Source organism: Sminthopsis crassicaudata, chromosome 4, assembly GCF_048593235.1.
Source record: "Sminthopsis crassicaudata isolate SCR6 chromosome 4, ASM4859323v1, whole genome shotgun sequence".
In the NCBI taxonomy this organism is placed as follows: Eukaryota; Metazoa; Chordata; class Mammalia; order Dasyuromorphia; family Dasyuridae; genus Sminthopsis; species Sminthopsis crassicaudata.
Genome location: NC_133620.1, coordinates 353,002,677 through 353,017,568, shown reverse-complemented (window position 1 = coordinate 353,017,568; position 14,892 = coordinate 353,002,677). Strand labels below are relative to the sequence as shown.

Sequence of the window (14,892 nt, the reverse complement as noted above, 5' to 3'; positions counted from 1 at the left end):
TTGGGAGGATACAATATGATGACAGAGATAGCCATGCAGAATGTGTGTGTGTGTGTGTGTGTGTGTGTGTGTGTGTGTGTGTGTGTGTGTGTGTGTTTGTAAATATATATATAATTAATATATATGCATGCAAAAAATACATATACAATGATGTTGGGAGGGGGCAGGTGAGGTGGAGGAGGAAAGGAAGTAGCTTAGGGATGAGCCTTGCAGGGAACTATTGGGGGGGGGGCATTCTGGGCATGAGAGAAGAGCCAGTGCAGAAGCTCAGTGAGGAAATGGAGGCAAGGTGGCAGGCCGGCCAGGTGTTCCATTGGAATGGAACAGTTAGAAAGATGCCTGGTAGACCTGGGAAGTAGAACTTGGGTCTGAAGGATTGGAATAAGCAAAGAGGAGAATCTAAGGTCTTTGGGGACTGAAGTGTCAAGTCTCTCCCAATGAGGCAGCTAGGTGGTGCTGGGCCCGGAGTCAGGAAGGCCCGAGTTCAAATCTAGCCTTAGAGATGTAGCTGTGTGATTCTAGGCAAGCCACTTAACCTCTGCCTGCCTCAGTTTCCAGAGATGTAAAATGGGGGTCATAATAGCACTTTTCTTCCAGGGTGGTTGTGAGGATAAAGTGAGATAATATTTGTAAGATGCACAGGGCCCAGCACATAGTAGTATTTAATTAATGCTTGTTTTTTTCTGTCTCCTTCTTTCAGCAATTGGTGGTCAAGCCAGATCAGCTGATCAAGCGTCGAGGGAAGCTAGGGCTGGTTGGAGTCAACCTGAACTTAGATGAAGTCCGATCCTGGCTGAAGACAAAGCTTGGGACAGAGATCACGGTGAGGCTGGAAGGAACAGAACATGAACTCCCTAGGGGACCCCGAGTTGGGTCAAACTTACTTAGGTCTGGGTTCCTTGAGTGATTTCATCCATGTTGAATGGTACTCAGTCCTCCCCTCTGCCTTTTATTACTCTAACAGTGTAGGCTTTTCGAGTGCCATCAGTTAATATGATAGAGTATGACATAGGAGTAATTGTCACATACATCCCCAGTATCAGATAGGAATAATTGAACATTATTTGTGGAATTCCTGCTACACAGAGAGGGGTACAGAGGGAATAATGATATTTTTGCATTAGGTGTTTGTTAGGTTAAGGAAGGAGATTAAGGTTTTTGGAGTTGAGAGTGGAGATAGAAATAAACTTCTTCCCCTTTTTTTTTTTTTTTAACAGGAATTCTTCAGATTTCAGATAGGGAACTATTAGAGAAAGTTGTAAATCTTTTTTCTTCCCTATCCTCTGGATGTCCTTGCCTTTGGGGACTGGGTGTATTTGTGCTTTAGTAGTGGGGAAATGGCACTTCCCTGGGGATTCTGTCATCTTCCCCGCCCCTATCAGGGAGGGGGCATCTGGGCAGCTGTCTGGCTAGGCGGGAGCTATGATGGATCACTGTCTGGGTCCCTGACTCAGCAGTGACGCATGGAATTAAGTCAGGGACAAGGGGATAAGCTGTGTCTGATGGAGGGAGCAGTCTCTGCCAATGCTTCAATCAGACTGATTAGCTCTGTGTGGTTCCCCCTAACTCCCCCGGAGGGTCTGGGTCAAAAAGCTTTTCAAGTGTCTTGATTTATCTCTTCTTCCTCCCTGTGTATTATCTCATGTGACTTCCATAATCCCATATTGTCTTTCTCCTAACCTTAGGCAGTAAATTGCCCATATAATGCAAATAGACTTGTCTTATTCTTTCCTACTTCATCCATTTTAGAGAGGATCTAATCATTATATGCTGTTCTTCAGTAGTGATATGGAGTTACACATATTCCCATCACTTCCTTCCTTGGAAATCTTGGTGCATGGGAGAAACTTTCCCATGTGTTTGCCAGGGGAAGTGTGTGATAATCAAGAGAGGTCTCCTTAAGCTCGGATACCCTGTCTCTCTTCCTCCTATTGCAATGGGTTAGAGCCCAGGGATGGTTTCTTCTCAACCTAAACTGGAGCAATGAGAGATACTGTTCTCAGTTCCCAAAACAGGATTTGTTTCATATTCAGCTTCTGCCTTTCTGTTGTTTTCCAGATTGGCAAGGCCCGGGGCATCCTTAAGAACTTCCTCATCGAACCCTTTGTCCCCCACTCTCAGGTGAGTATCAGTCAATCCATCCACAGATATTTATTTGTCAGTCTGCAAAGCACTGACTAAAATGTTCAAGGATACAGAGACAAAAGGGGAGAAGATTCTGCAGTAGAAGCACCTGCTGTCTAACAGCTGCTGGGCCACACCCCTAGGGTTCTGTCTCCCCCAAATCCTCTTGTCCCCTTGTTTTTGTTGACTTGTAAGGTGTCTAAAGGAAAAATCAGGTTAATAGAAAAGCAGTTATAGTTGGGAATTGGAGTCTGGAAACGTGAGTTAAGGGGGAGAGGGCCTCAGGCTGGGTGACAGAGCAGACTTAGTCTTGTCCACTCTGTGGAATTGGGCCCATGCTGGATCGGGATCTCGGGGTGACGAGCTGGCATTCCCGGGTGAACATTCAACTGGCCCTCTGCCTGGCTCAGGAACCACTGTGAGCTCCTGCTTAAGTGTCTGCCCTCCTCTCCCCCAGGCAGAAGAGTTCTACGTCTGCATCTATGCCACTCGGGAAGGGGACTATGTCCTGTTCCATCATGAGGGCGGCATGGATGTGGGCGATGTGGACACCAAAGCCCAGAAGCTACTGGTCGGAGTCAATGAGAAACTTCATCCCACCGACATCAAGCAGCACCTGCTGACTCACGTTCCTGAGAGCCAGAAAGAGTGAGTGTGGGCAGAGGAGTGGGACCTTGGACTGGTGGCCTGTGGGATGGAGACCTAGGAAGGCCTCAGTATCAGTGATCCTGGTGACCCCCAGTTGTAGGGAATGGGGGGCTCGGGAAATATGGAGCACAGGCTGGTGGAGGCAGTCAATCCTTTTATTCTAGGAGTCTAAATTCTTTTGGGAAGGAGGAAAAAGACAAAGGTTTTCTATCCAGTTCCCCCCTAAGCTCTCTGAGAGCACTCTAACTGTAGGACACATAACCAGACCCAAGGCAGACAGAAGCTGTCCTCCTGTCTGGGAGAGAAGTGAGTCAAAGAGAAAACACTCATCACGTGTTCCCCTCTGCCAGTTATGTCCCCTTATGTCCCCTCCTTGCCCGTCAGCTTTTCTGCCTCAGTGCCCTGAGGGTGAGTGCTGAGACAGCCTCTGAGATGAAGGATTTTTCAGGAAGCAGACAGGGTTGCACTGGGTCTTAGCATTGGGGAATTGAAGCTGAGAGCAGCTATCTCCCTTGTCCCACTCCCTTCCCCTCCAAGCCGAGAAAACTCCCTTAATGAGTGACTCTGCTTCTCTCAACTCAGGATCTTGGCCAGCTTTATTACAGGACTCTTCAATCTGTATGAAGACCTCTACTTCACTTACCTTGAGATCAACCCCCTCGGTAACTTGGCCTGCCCCGTGGGAGGGAGGGAGAGGAGGGAGAGAGTGGGAGCCGTCTGCTGGGATTTTGCCAGAGTAGCTGCCCTTGGTAGCAGGTGTGTGTTAATAGATAGGGTAGAGAATAGTGAAAGGGATCCTTCATTGTCCATATGGGCCAGTTAGAATCTAAGGGGGGAGCGGGGCTTTGCCTAGGATCTAATTTGCTTTTAAGAAAGGGTAATAACTTTTTCAGTATAACTGGCTTCCTTTGTACTCTTCTCTGTTTTGTGCTGTGCATTTAAAAACTTTGCTCAGAGAGCCTTAGGCTTCACAAGCTGGCTGGGGTTCTGGGATTTCTTCCTTCTTCCCCAGATGGTTAAGAATCCCTGGGCCAGGCCCTCCCAAGTTAACGCTGGGTTTGGGAGGACTGGTGGATTCTGTAGCCCTTTTCACATTTGGCCTTGCTTTGGGAGAATTTGTTGGCATCTGAATGAGTTCTCCTTGTGGCTCTTTCAAGTCAGTGTCTTCCTGCCACGACCTGCCCTACTTTGTCCCAGTCTTCAGAAGCACCTTTTCCTAGCTGTATGTCCTCAGACAACTTCTTTGCTTTCCTTTCCCTTCCCAGAACACACACACACACACCAGCACTTTTCCTGATGAATTAGTCAATCATTGACACACTACAGGATGAGCAAGTGAGTCAGGCTGTGAAAGGCCGTTTGGTTTGGCAGCCTGGATTTGGAGGAGGAGAGAGGCTCGGGCGCCTTTGGCTGCCACTTCTTGATATAAAGTGCAGAAAGCCAGGAAGTAAAATCATTTGTTCGTAACATGGCTGATTTGGCATTCCTTTTAATGGGTGGAAGGGGGAAATCTCTGGCCAACTTAATTATCTAAATGGACCTTGAGGGAGGGTGGAAGGGGGTGTGGGAGGAAAAAAGATGGATTTGTACTGAGCCAGAATTAAATTAACCCTGACTTTGGGAGGGAGTTGGAGAGCTTGATTCTGTCCTCCTCCAGCAGTAAAACAGGCTACTCCCTCATCCTAGAGCTGGTTTCTTGCTGTTGGGAGACTCTAGGCCTCAGAGTTCAGTGGAAAGCGAGCTTGATACATAGTCAGAAATTGCATTCAAGGCCTGGCTCTATCCAGTTACTTGAATGGGTAGCCTTGAGTCATTTTGGATTAGATGCTGCTTCTGGTCCCTTTTATGGATTTTTATATTTGGGAGGAAGGAGGGTATCCTGGATTTCTACGATGAAGCCTTTGCATTCCTTCTTAGAATATTTTTCAGTTCATCCAACAAAATACAGAGGATTACAAAGGAAACTAATCATGTTGAAATACAGTGATCAAAGATGTTTTTTCTGTTATCGTTTTTTAAAGAAACAAGTTTTCTAACCCCAAGTTAAGAACACCTGCTGTGTTCAGGGATGCTAAAGAGATGAATCTACCAGAAGAAATGTAACCATGACACAAATACATGGGGGGGGTGGGGAGTTGGGGGGAAGAAAACAATAGATAAAGGTAATGGTTTATATTAAAAGAGGAATAAGAGCATTGCCTCAAAAGCCCATGCTGATAGGTGGGATCATTGACTCTAAGGAGGATAAACTAGACTTTCAGACTAATTAAAATGACCAACCAAACTCATTGTTCTAAATCCTACTTTTCTTGGAACTCATCCCATGATCTTTTAGGATCTTGGGAATCATGAGATATTCCCAATGGCAATGGGGGGTGGGGTTTAAGGGAACTTCGGGGGCACAAGAGGAGAGGATCTGACTCTGCTGCTCTTTCCCCAGTTGTGACAAAGGATGGCGTTTATATTCTTGACCTGGCTGCCAAGATTGATGCCACAGCTGACTACATCTGCAAAGTGAAATGGGGAGACCTGGAATTTCCTCCCCCCTTTGGGAGAGAAGCTTATCCAGAGGTACAGCCCTGTTCTTCTCTCCTCAGCCTCCAGCTCTCCCTTATCATCTGTCTCCTGTGGCCCTATTGCTCCATAACAGGGTAGCCTCAGGAAAGGGACTTGGTGGTTTGTTATCCAGGGGATCTTCCAGACAAAGGACACATGGGGATGGAGGAGAGCAGAGCTGGAAATAGAATCCAGGGGAGGCTGTCATTTTCTGCCCTTCATTAATGAAAATAGGTAGCTGAAGCCTAGCCTTCCTGGCAGTCTCAGCCAAGAAAAGAAAGATGAGTTTGATTTAATTTTCTTAAAACCCCTTCAGACAGTTGGGATAGGAGATGGATGTCTGCACAGCCTTTGTATCCTGGCCAGAAATCCTTTTAAATGTTCTTCTCAATCTACCTCCTGAGGCTCAGGAGGCTCTTAACTTGATTGGATGGTTTCTGGTCATTGCTGCCTCCTGAACCAGTTCCCCCTGAGCTGAATCACAAGGCAGCTCGGTCTAGATGCTTTTTCAGAATGCTAATTGACCTCTTTGCCACCCCTACCCCCACCTGTAAAAGTCTTTGCTTTGAGATCAGACGTTGTTGTGAGAGAAGAGTCTGAGACTGAGACAGCAGATGTCTAGCGGGGGATGGGGAAGAAAAAGGGACCAGAGGAGGTTATAGGAGGTAAGGAGCAGGGCAGGGACTTAGGGTGAAGGGAAGAGTCCATTGGAGATGTGAAAATGAGGGCAGCAGAGGGCTGGCGGATTTGGCTCAAACAGGGTATTACAGAGCATGGGGGGCACAGTATTCTCAGGAAGCCTTGTCTCAGAAGTGGGGCCCCGCCTGGGCTCCCCCTGCCAAGGCCAGTTTAGTGACCTCCTATAAGTCTCTGGAGAGAGGGAGGTGTCTGATTCTCTTCCAATTTGGGGAGAAGGGGAGGGGAAGTAAAGTCATCTGTGGACAGATTGCCCAGGCCAGGAGACCATTTCTGTGATTTTCCCCTAGGAAGCCTACATCGCTGACTTAGATGCCAAAAGTGGGGCAAGCTTGAAGCTGACTTTGCTTAATCCCAAGGGAAGGATTTGGACCATGGTGGCTGGAGGCGGTGCCTCTGTTGTATACAGGTGAATGGGGGGGCAGTGCTAGGGAAGGGGGGGGGGCTGGATCCTCAAGCAGCAAATGCTAACACTTGTCCTAGATTCTGAATTCTTTTTGGTCTCCTCGTGGCCTGTGACACATTGTCTTAGACTTCATGTCTGCCCACTGCTACAAGGAGAGGACCTCTCCAAAGAGGAAATGGCCCGTAGCATAGACTGAATATTCTTTTTAAAACTAGAAGCAAAATTCTTTTCTCTATGTTTTTACTGTGGCCAATTTTAACCTGTTGGTTTATGTTAAAGTAAATTTTAGTTACTAGTTATCTTCTTGGCATGGATTGAAATATGCCATGGCAGATGACTGAAAGAGAATGTCAGTCTGTAAAAGTCTGAAATAACATAGCCAATTATCCATATCCTAGGTGCCCCTTCCCTTCCTGCCAGTGTTCTGTAGGGGCTGTATTAAGATGTGATTCTATACCGGTCGGTCATGGAATTAGGAAGTCCTGAGTTCAAATCTCGTTTTTGACATTTGTTGTCTGTATGGCCTTAACATAAGTTGCCTCATTGCTCTGGAGTCTCAGTTTTCTCAATTTTAAAATGGAGATCATACCCGTAGCACCTACAGTAACTCACAAACTTTAAGGCACTGTACAAGTATCCCTTCTTAAACAGCGTCAACTGTTGGTTCATAAAAGCATAAGAGATGGAAAGGATCTTAGAGATCAACTCCCTCATTTTATGGAAGAGAAAAGTAGGCAGAGATGTGTCTAAGGTGGTTTTTGAACTGAGGTCTTCTTGACTCTATTTGACCCTCTCCATCATATGATTACCCACACTTAATGTGTAACCCCAGGCTGCAGAGTTTCCTGTTCACTCCCCTTGTTCATGCTGTCTCCTTCCTGTAGAATATATGTTCTTTGAAGGTGAAGACTATCTCTGCATTGTAGTGGTTACTTAGGAAACACTTTTTTTGATCCATTGGCGAATGGATAACTTAAGAATGAACCATAACCTCTATCCTCTTACCCCAATCCCTTTTTTCACAGTGACACAATCTGTGATTTGGGAGGTGTAGAGGAACTGGCTAATTATGGGGAATACTCTGGAGCTCCCAGTGAGCAGCAAACCTATGACTACGCCAAGACCATCCTCTCCCTTATGACCCGGGAGAAGCACCCACAAGGTGAGATGATTCCCTTTGCCTTCCTCCAAGAAAACCTCCATCCTCTTCTGTACCCAAAGCCTGATACACATCTGCACCCTGGGGTTCCCGTATTCCATACCTGGTTAAAAAGAATAGTCTTCTCATTAGAAATAATCATTAAGGGAATTGTCTCCAGTTTTAGTTCACATATATCAGTGTATGTGTGATTTATAGCTATAGGGCCAAGAAGTCCAGGAAGGGTTGTGACTTCCATCGTAGGTATTTTCGGATGGCTCTGGGGTCAGTTATAGAAGAGCTGGTCAGTCCCAAGTCCAAGTTTAACAAGAGCCTGGGCAATTTCTGCTGCTTTCCTCCTAAAAAAGCAAATAGTGTTAATGTAGTGTAGTGTGCTCTGTGCTTTAAGAACAAAACACCACCTGGGGAAAAGGACTATAATCAATAGCTGCCTTTCATTCAGCAAATGTGTTCACAATACAAGCTTCAGGGCTGGTACATACCAGGGAGCCCCTCCCCCTATGGCAGACAGACAGATATTGTCTTTCCTCTTTCACTTTGATTACCTCCAGACGAGCTAGTCATTGTCCCCATACTTAATCTCTTTTCTTTCCTCATCCCAATTTCAGGCAAAATACTCATCATTGGAGGCAGTATTGCAAACTTCACAAATGTTGCTGCCACCTTCAAGGTAAGGGGCTCTTGTGGGCAGTAGCAGCTTCTGGGACGGGGAGGGCTTGCTGGGAGGAAAGGTAAATAAATGCATGTACTTTCCAGTGATTGAGGATTACAGGATTGGTCTGTAAATTAGTAGGGTAGAAGGTAATTTATGTGGGTTCTGTGGTCCAAGGAAGCAAGGGCCATGAAAGGCAAGATAGTCTGTTTGAGAGATGGGCTCCTGAGGAGCATGCAACTAAGAAAGTTGCTGATTAACTAGACTTCACTTTCCCTTTCTATCCACATTGGTATAAAGTCATTTATGATTGGTCATCTTTCAGTAATCCTAAAGTGGTTGTTTTGGTTTTTTATTAGATGCTTTATATGCTCACTTAAACTTAATATTCTAACATTACTTCAGATAACAGTAATTTGCTTAGTAGCTGTTCATATTTAAATTGAATTAATTTTCAGGGGATAAAGTACTATGACATAGTCCAGTTACTCCCTCTAAATTCCCATTAGGATTCTTTTGTTCATTCATTTTCGTTTTTTTTCCTCACAAAGACTAATTTTATATCCAATTCTGCTTCTCTTCCCTCTGTTTTTTATTATTTCATTCAATCTTTTTCAGATTTCTTTTTTTGTTCTTCTAATTGTTCATCTTAGTTGCATTGTGTTTTATTCCAACACATTAGCATACCACAGTTTCACCAGTTAGATACTTAGGTTACTTCTAGATATTTTTGTTTGGTTGTTTATTTTATAGTCACATAAAAATAATGCCACTGTAAAAATACTTCCTGACAATTTATTTGTAATTTTATTGCTTGCTTCAAAACTACTTTCCAAAAAGATTATTGAAATTTGCAATTCCACCATCAATCAATGTGTAACAGGGGCAGCTAGGTGGCGCAGTGGATAGAGCACCAGCCTTGAATTCAGGAGGACCTGAGTTCAAATCTGGTCTCAGACACTTAACACTTCCTAGCTGTGTGACCCTGGGCAAGCCACTTAACCCCAGCCTTGGGGGAGGGGGGGAGGGAATCAATGTATAACCATTTTTCTACTATCCTGCCAACATTTGATATGTTTGCTGTTAATTACTTTTCTAAGATTCTTTTACAGTTTAATGTTTCGATTATATAGGTTTTTATTTAGCATCCCTTCCTTTCCCAATTTTTTTTCCTTTTTGGTCAAAAACAAGGGTAGACTATGAAGTAATGAGACTGGTTTTGTCTTGTATGTATACAGGCTCTGAAGATCATTGCAAATGAATATTCCTTCACTGATTTCCCCACGTACCCTTACTCATGGCAGCATTTTAATTAGAATGAATGTCTAGCCTCCTAAGGATGCTAAACTTTGAGAAACACTCATTTGGAGGCTCTCATTCTCATATAGTTGTTTCATACTCAGTCCTATGTGCGAGTCAGACGTTGTGGTATCCCTTGTTGGTCTCCAGGGTATCGTGCGAGCAATTCGAGATTATCAGGGTCCCCTGAAAGAGCATGAGGTCACCATTTTCGTTCGAAGAGGCGGTCCTAACTACCAGGAGGGCTTACGGGTGATGGGAGAAGTTGGTAAGATTGAAGGCTCTGTCCCTTTTTCACTCTTGCCTTCTCTTCTTCTTTTGTACTAATTTGTCCATTTTCCCCTATCTGCCCATCCATTTGTGATTAGGTTTGTTTACTTTGTGTGAAATGATCCTTACTAAAAACACATGGTATAGATAGTAAGCCCTACAGGTCCAGGAGGGTCCCTCCTCAAATATGATCTTCCCAACTGGAAACAAACAATTTTATGACAAATTATTCAGTCCTGAGCAGACCTATGCTAAAAACAAAAAACAAAACAACAAAACATTTCTTTGAAAAGAAATTAATGGCTCACTTTGAGGAAGTACCTTAGGGAGTTGCAACAGAATAACAAGAACCCTGCCAGCATTGAGTTGATTACTGTTGATTAGGGAGAGAAAGTAGCAGCCAGTAGAATAATTAGGAAAAACTAAAACTGACTTTTCATGCTATTCTATCCTATTCACTTTTTTTCCTACAAAGGAAAGAAGGAATAAGTCCCTAAACCCAAGAAATGGCAGCTGGTTTTAATGTTGGCTTTTATTTAAGTAACATCAACTTATAAAAATGGTAGGCGGTCTCAAATAGGCTTGTTCAGAAGTGAATTCAATACAGGGCATTCTGGTACAGTGGAAAGAGTAAAGATTCCTATTTACTAGCTGAGTGATCCTGTTACCTCCCTGAGCCTCAGTTTTCTCACCTATAATAAGGTGGTGACACAATACCTGTGTAGTACCAACAAACACTTCCTCCCATCTCAGGATCTTGAGAATGGATAGAGTACCTTACAACCCTTAAAAGGACTATGTGAATATTAGTTATTATTAATAAGACTGCCAATTATAAGGTGTGTTCTGGGTAATTTCTGGTCAATGTGAGAAGTGATCCCTATGAAATTAAATGTGACTGTTTTTATTTCCTCCTCTCACTCCAGGGAAAACCACCGGGATCCCCATCCATGTCTTTGGCACTGAAACCCATATGACTGCCATCGTGGGCATGGCCCTAGGGCACCGGCCCATTCCCAACCAGCCTCCCACTGCTGCCCACACTGCCAACTTCCTCCTCAATGCTAGCGGCAGCTCCTCGGTAGAGCACATTTTTCTTTTCCTTCTTTTCCCCATGCTTGTTTTCCTGCTAGCAGACAAGGGAGAATAAAAAGAAAGGGGCAAGATGCATTCTGATTTTCTCAGGGCTGGAACCTAATTGGGTTTTTCCCCAGGTAGTCTTCACTTCCTCATTTTTTTCAGGGGGTACTTTTGAGACAGCATTGACTTTGAGGTGACCCAGATTTCCTCTCTCCCACCAGACCCCAGCCCCCAGCAGGACGGCATCTTTTTCTGAATCAAAGGCTGATGAAGTGGCCCCTGCAAAGAAGGCCAAACCAGCCACGACTCAAGGTAGACTATCTGAGGGGTGAGGAGCCTCTGGGGCCTTGCCTGTTCCATTCTCTGGGTTGTTAGCCAAGTGGAAAAGAAGAAAAAGTAGTTTGAACATTGATGTGGGGGAGAGGAACTAGAAGAGAAGGATGAAATTGGCTATGGATGAGGGATAAAACTGGTTTTACTGGAGGTTTGAAGTGCAGAACTGTCTCTCAGACAGTTTCCCCTTATCATCCGCCTTTGTGTTCTGTGCTAAAGGGAGGAATGGATGAAGATAATAGCAGAGGAGGGGACCAGGTAGCAGATGTCAGAATAAGTCAAAAATAGAAATCAGAATTCCTTTTTGACTTTTCTCTTTTATTAAGTGGAAAACAGAGCTGCTAGCTTCCTGATTTGGATTCTTTCAGTTCTGTGGGTTCCCCACCCCAGACTGGCCCTGGCTTAAATAACTGTGGTAGTTGGGTGTGGGTGGGATGTCCTGGATTTCTGGTGTGGCTGGCTCTGAGAACAGATCTGGGTAAGGTGGTCAGTGACAGCCTTTTTCACCCATCAGAGGGACTCATTCTCTGACTGCTCTGCTTGGCTTAGGGGGATGGAGGGAGCAGCAGGGCCAGTGCCCTGTGCCCCTGAGCCTATTATGAAGCCCAGCTTTGCACTGTCTTCTTCCCTCCCAAAATATATTCTGAGTAGAAGTTGGGGAGGCTTTTGCCCCTCCTCAGTCCCCTTCCCACCTATTTCCTACCATCTGGCGGGAATCTGATGGACAGCATGGCAATGATTTAATTGAAAGACTTTTTCCCCTTGGCCCTCTCGTACTATGCCTTCATCCCTGGAGTCTTCAGTGGGTCACTCAGTTGCCTTGGTAATTCTCTTTGACAGATTCAGTCCCAAGTCCACGATCCCCGAAAGGTAGGCTGCCCATTACTAGTTAAATGTGTGCCCTTGTTAGTGGTTGATGCTACTGTGTCCTCCTCTCCCTCTCTGGTGGGTTTGTAGTGTCTCTCCTGTCCTTCGCTCTCTCCTTGAGTCCTGTTTCTTTCTTCTTCTTAACTCGGCATGTTAACACTCTACTATTCTAACTGGGTGACTGACCAGGGCTGAGCCTGGTTGGGGTGCAGTTGGGTGAATGGCAGAAGAGAAGGAGGAGAGGCTTGGAGTTTAGACTAAGAATAAGGGAGATAAAAGCCTTTCTTGCAAGAAGGAGCCTGAGAGTGGTGGTCTTGTGTTTTTCCTTCTTCCATGCACAGATAGGGGTGGGAGGTAGAGAGGTAAGGTCATCATATCATGGTATCTGAGAAATTCATTCAGCTCTCTCTTAACTTGTGGAAGGATAAGGGAATCTCATTAAATGAACATCATAGAAGATAACTCATTTGTTTCCAAAATGACCGCATCTCCTGCTCTTCTTGTCTCGATCTTCCTCTGTCCCCCAACCTGGCTTTTCAGTGCTCCAAAGAGCAGTAGGGTTGTGTTTGGATTTTTCTTCCTTTCCTTTGGGAGTAGGAACTGACAAGGGAGAATGTTCAGGAGCAAGTAAAATCCTGAGCACCTGGTTAATATGTAAATTGGATAATTGAGATTTATCTCTGTGTTTTTTGTATTCCCAACATCAAGATCACCCCAGAGAGGAAGGCTATCTCCAGAGCACCCTGGAGAGATAGGTTGGTTGGGATGGCATGGAGATCAGATTTTGACTATTGAATTACTCTTGACTTTTAGGTGGAAGAAAAGTGATGAGAAAGAAGCTATTTGTGGGATCCCTGATAATAGTGGCCATCAGGGTTTCCCCAAAGAAAATTGAATTATTAAATTCAAATCATAGTACATCTAAGTTGTAGACCTGGGTCCCTAACTCAAGCATATGAGGTCTCTGTCCTCCTCTCAAGGAGCTTATAGACAGAGAAAAAGTCACCATTTGGTTCCTTGAACCTTTGCTAAAATATAATCTTTGAAAAGTTAAAATGAGTTGCTCTTTTTCCTACCTTTGTTTCCTGTCTCCTACTAAGTTTGAAGCATGGTAGGCAGGAAGGAAAGTCTAGAGCAAGAGCAGAAGTTGGTCATTGGGTAAGAGCAGTGACGAGCACACAGTCCTCAGACTTGGAGTGCCTACAGGTGGAGCTGGGAGCTTCATCCCTCTGTCCACCTTTTGGGGTTGTATCTCTCTGATCACAGGCTGATAACGCAAGCCTTTCATGAACCCCTCGCTCCATCACTACTGACCAATTTTTCCATAGAAATCTATGTTAACCGGGGACAGCTAGGTAGTGCAGTAGATAGAGCACCAGCCTTGAGTTCAGGAGGACCTGAGTTCAAATCTGGTCTCAGACACTTAACACTTCCTAGCTGTGTGACCCTGGGCAAGGCACTTAACCCCAGCCTCAAAAAAAAAAAAAAAAAAAAAAAAAATCTATGTTAACCTCAACTTGTGCAAAACCACACCAGATTCCAGGGCCGCTGGATCAGGAATCATTTTTAGCCAAACATAGATTCTGCTCTTGTTTAAAGTTGGAAATTGGCAGTGATTGAGAAGCGTTTTCTGGGGCTTCTGCTTCCCTTTTATCCTTTAGGAGAGAGACTGCGTGATAATCTCTGGCTTCCCAGGATTCCCCCTTGCCCAGGGGTGAAAGTCCCTCCGAGTTTGAGGGGGCACAGTGAAGACCCTAAGTGTGGCTGGTGACTGGCATTTTTTCTCACTTATCCCACATGGGCCTTAGTCTCCTCATCTCTGAAACGAGCAGAGGTGTACTGGATGTTCTCCTGCCCTTCTGGCTCCTAATTTCTGCTCTGGTTGTGGTCCCACTGGACAGACCCTGCTGGATGCCTGGGTGGCTTTGCCAGACTAGAACCAGCCTCTTCTCATTTATCATGACCACATACTTTGCCATCACTTTGCAGATGAGGAACCTGAGGCCCATGGAGGTGAGGTCTCTTGTACCAGGCCACATTAGGTAGGAGATTGAGATTTGGTGACCACTGGACTCCCCCTCCCCCCCTGTGGCTTGGGCCTCTTTTACTTCAGTGTATTAAGATCAGATTCATCCAAGGGGGCAGCTGGAGCAGAAAGTCTTCTGTTCCCAAGCACTTGAGCTCCCTCCTTTTGCCCCTTCTTTTCCTACCTACCTACCTGCTGAGGACCTCTCAGTGCCCCTGGTGGCAATAGCCCAAGGGTTACAGAGAACCCTCCAGAAAGAAGGGGATAGGAGCCGGAATGGCTCGCTACAATCAAAACACATGGCTTGCCTTTAGACAGAATCCTCAGGAACACAATAGTGATGGCCCAGATTCTGCCTACTCTGTTACTTTGAATTCTGATTCATTTGGAAGAAGTGAACAATGGGGAAGTAGTTTTGTTTTAAGCTAGTTATTTTCTCCCTTAAGTGGAAAGGTAAGGTTTGCTGTGGCAATTATATAAACAAAGTAGGGAGGAGCAGTGTTTAATCAAAGAAAGTAAACTTTTGGAATCCACATCCCATTGGCAAATACACATAATTCAACAGTTATAAATGAGTTTTATCTCTTCAGTCAAGCAAGTCCGGCAGGATTTAGCAATTCTTTCCCAATGTTCCAATTAGGTCCTGCTTCAAAGTAATATAACCCTTCTTTATTTATTTATTTTTTTTTTTAAGAGACAATTCAGACAGTTCAGGAATTTAGGCTGATTTTAGGTTAATAAGGTTTTAGTCAAGTTCAACTATTTAATGTGTTATT

The 14,892-nt window shown here is 44.8% G+C and overlaps 1 protein-coding gene across 2 annotated transcripts in view; it reads left to right on the top strand.

The window, feature by feature from the left end:
* The window catches only part of ACLY (ATP citrate lyase), a 39,514-nt gene that overhangs the window by 5,279 nt on the left and 19,343 nt on the right, over positions 1–14,892 (top strand). Inside the window, exons 3-14 of one of the 2 annotated variants that reach the window (XM_074261540.1) lie at positions 701–823; positions 2,059–2,121; positions 2,582–2,772; positions 3,355–3,434; positions 5,213–5,343; positions 6,315–6,433; positions 7,456–7,592; positions 8,198–8,259; positions 9,691–9,808; positions 10,737–10,891; positions 11,112–11,202; positions 12,064–12,093. In XM_074261540.1, the coding sequence (XP_074117641.1) occupies positions 701–823; positions 2,059–2,121; positions 2,582–2,772; positions 3,355–3,434; positions 5,213–5,343; positions 6,315–6,433; positions 7,456–7,592; positions 8,198–8,259; positions 9,691–9,808; positions 10,737–10,891; positions 11,112–11,202; positions 12,064–12,093 (1,300 nt within the window). The remainder of the gene's footprint in view (positions 1–700; positions 824–2,058; positions 2,122–2,581; positions 2,773–3,354; positions 3,435–5,212; positions 5,344–6,314; positions 6,434–7,455; positions 7,593–8,197; positions 8,260–9,690; positions 9,809–10,736; positions 10,892–11,111; positions 11,203–12,063; positions 12,094–14,892) is intronic. The other variant, XM_074261541.1, reaches the window with a different exon arrangement.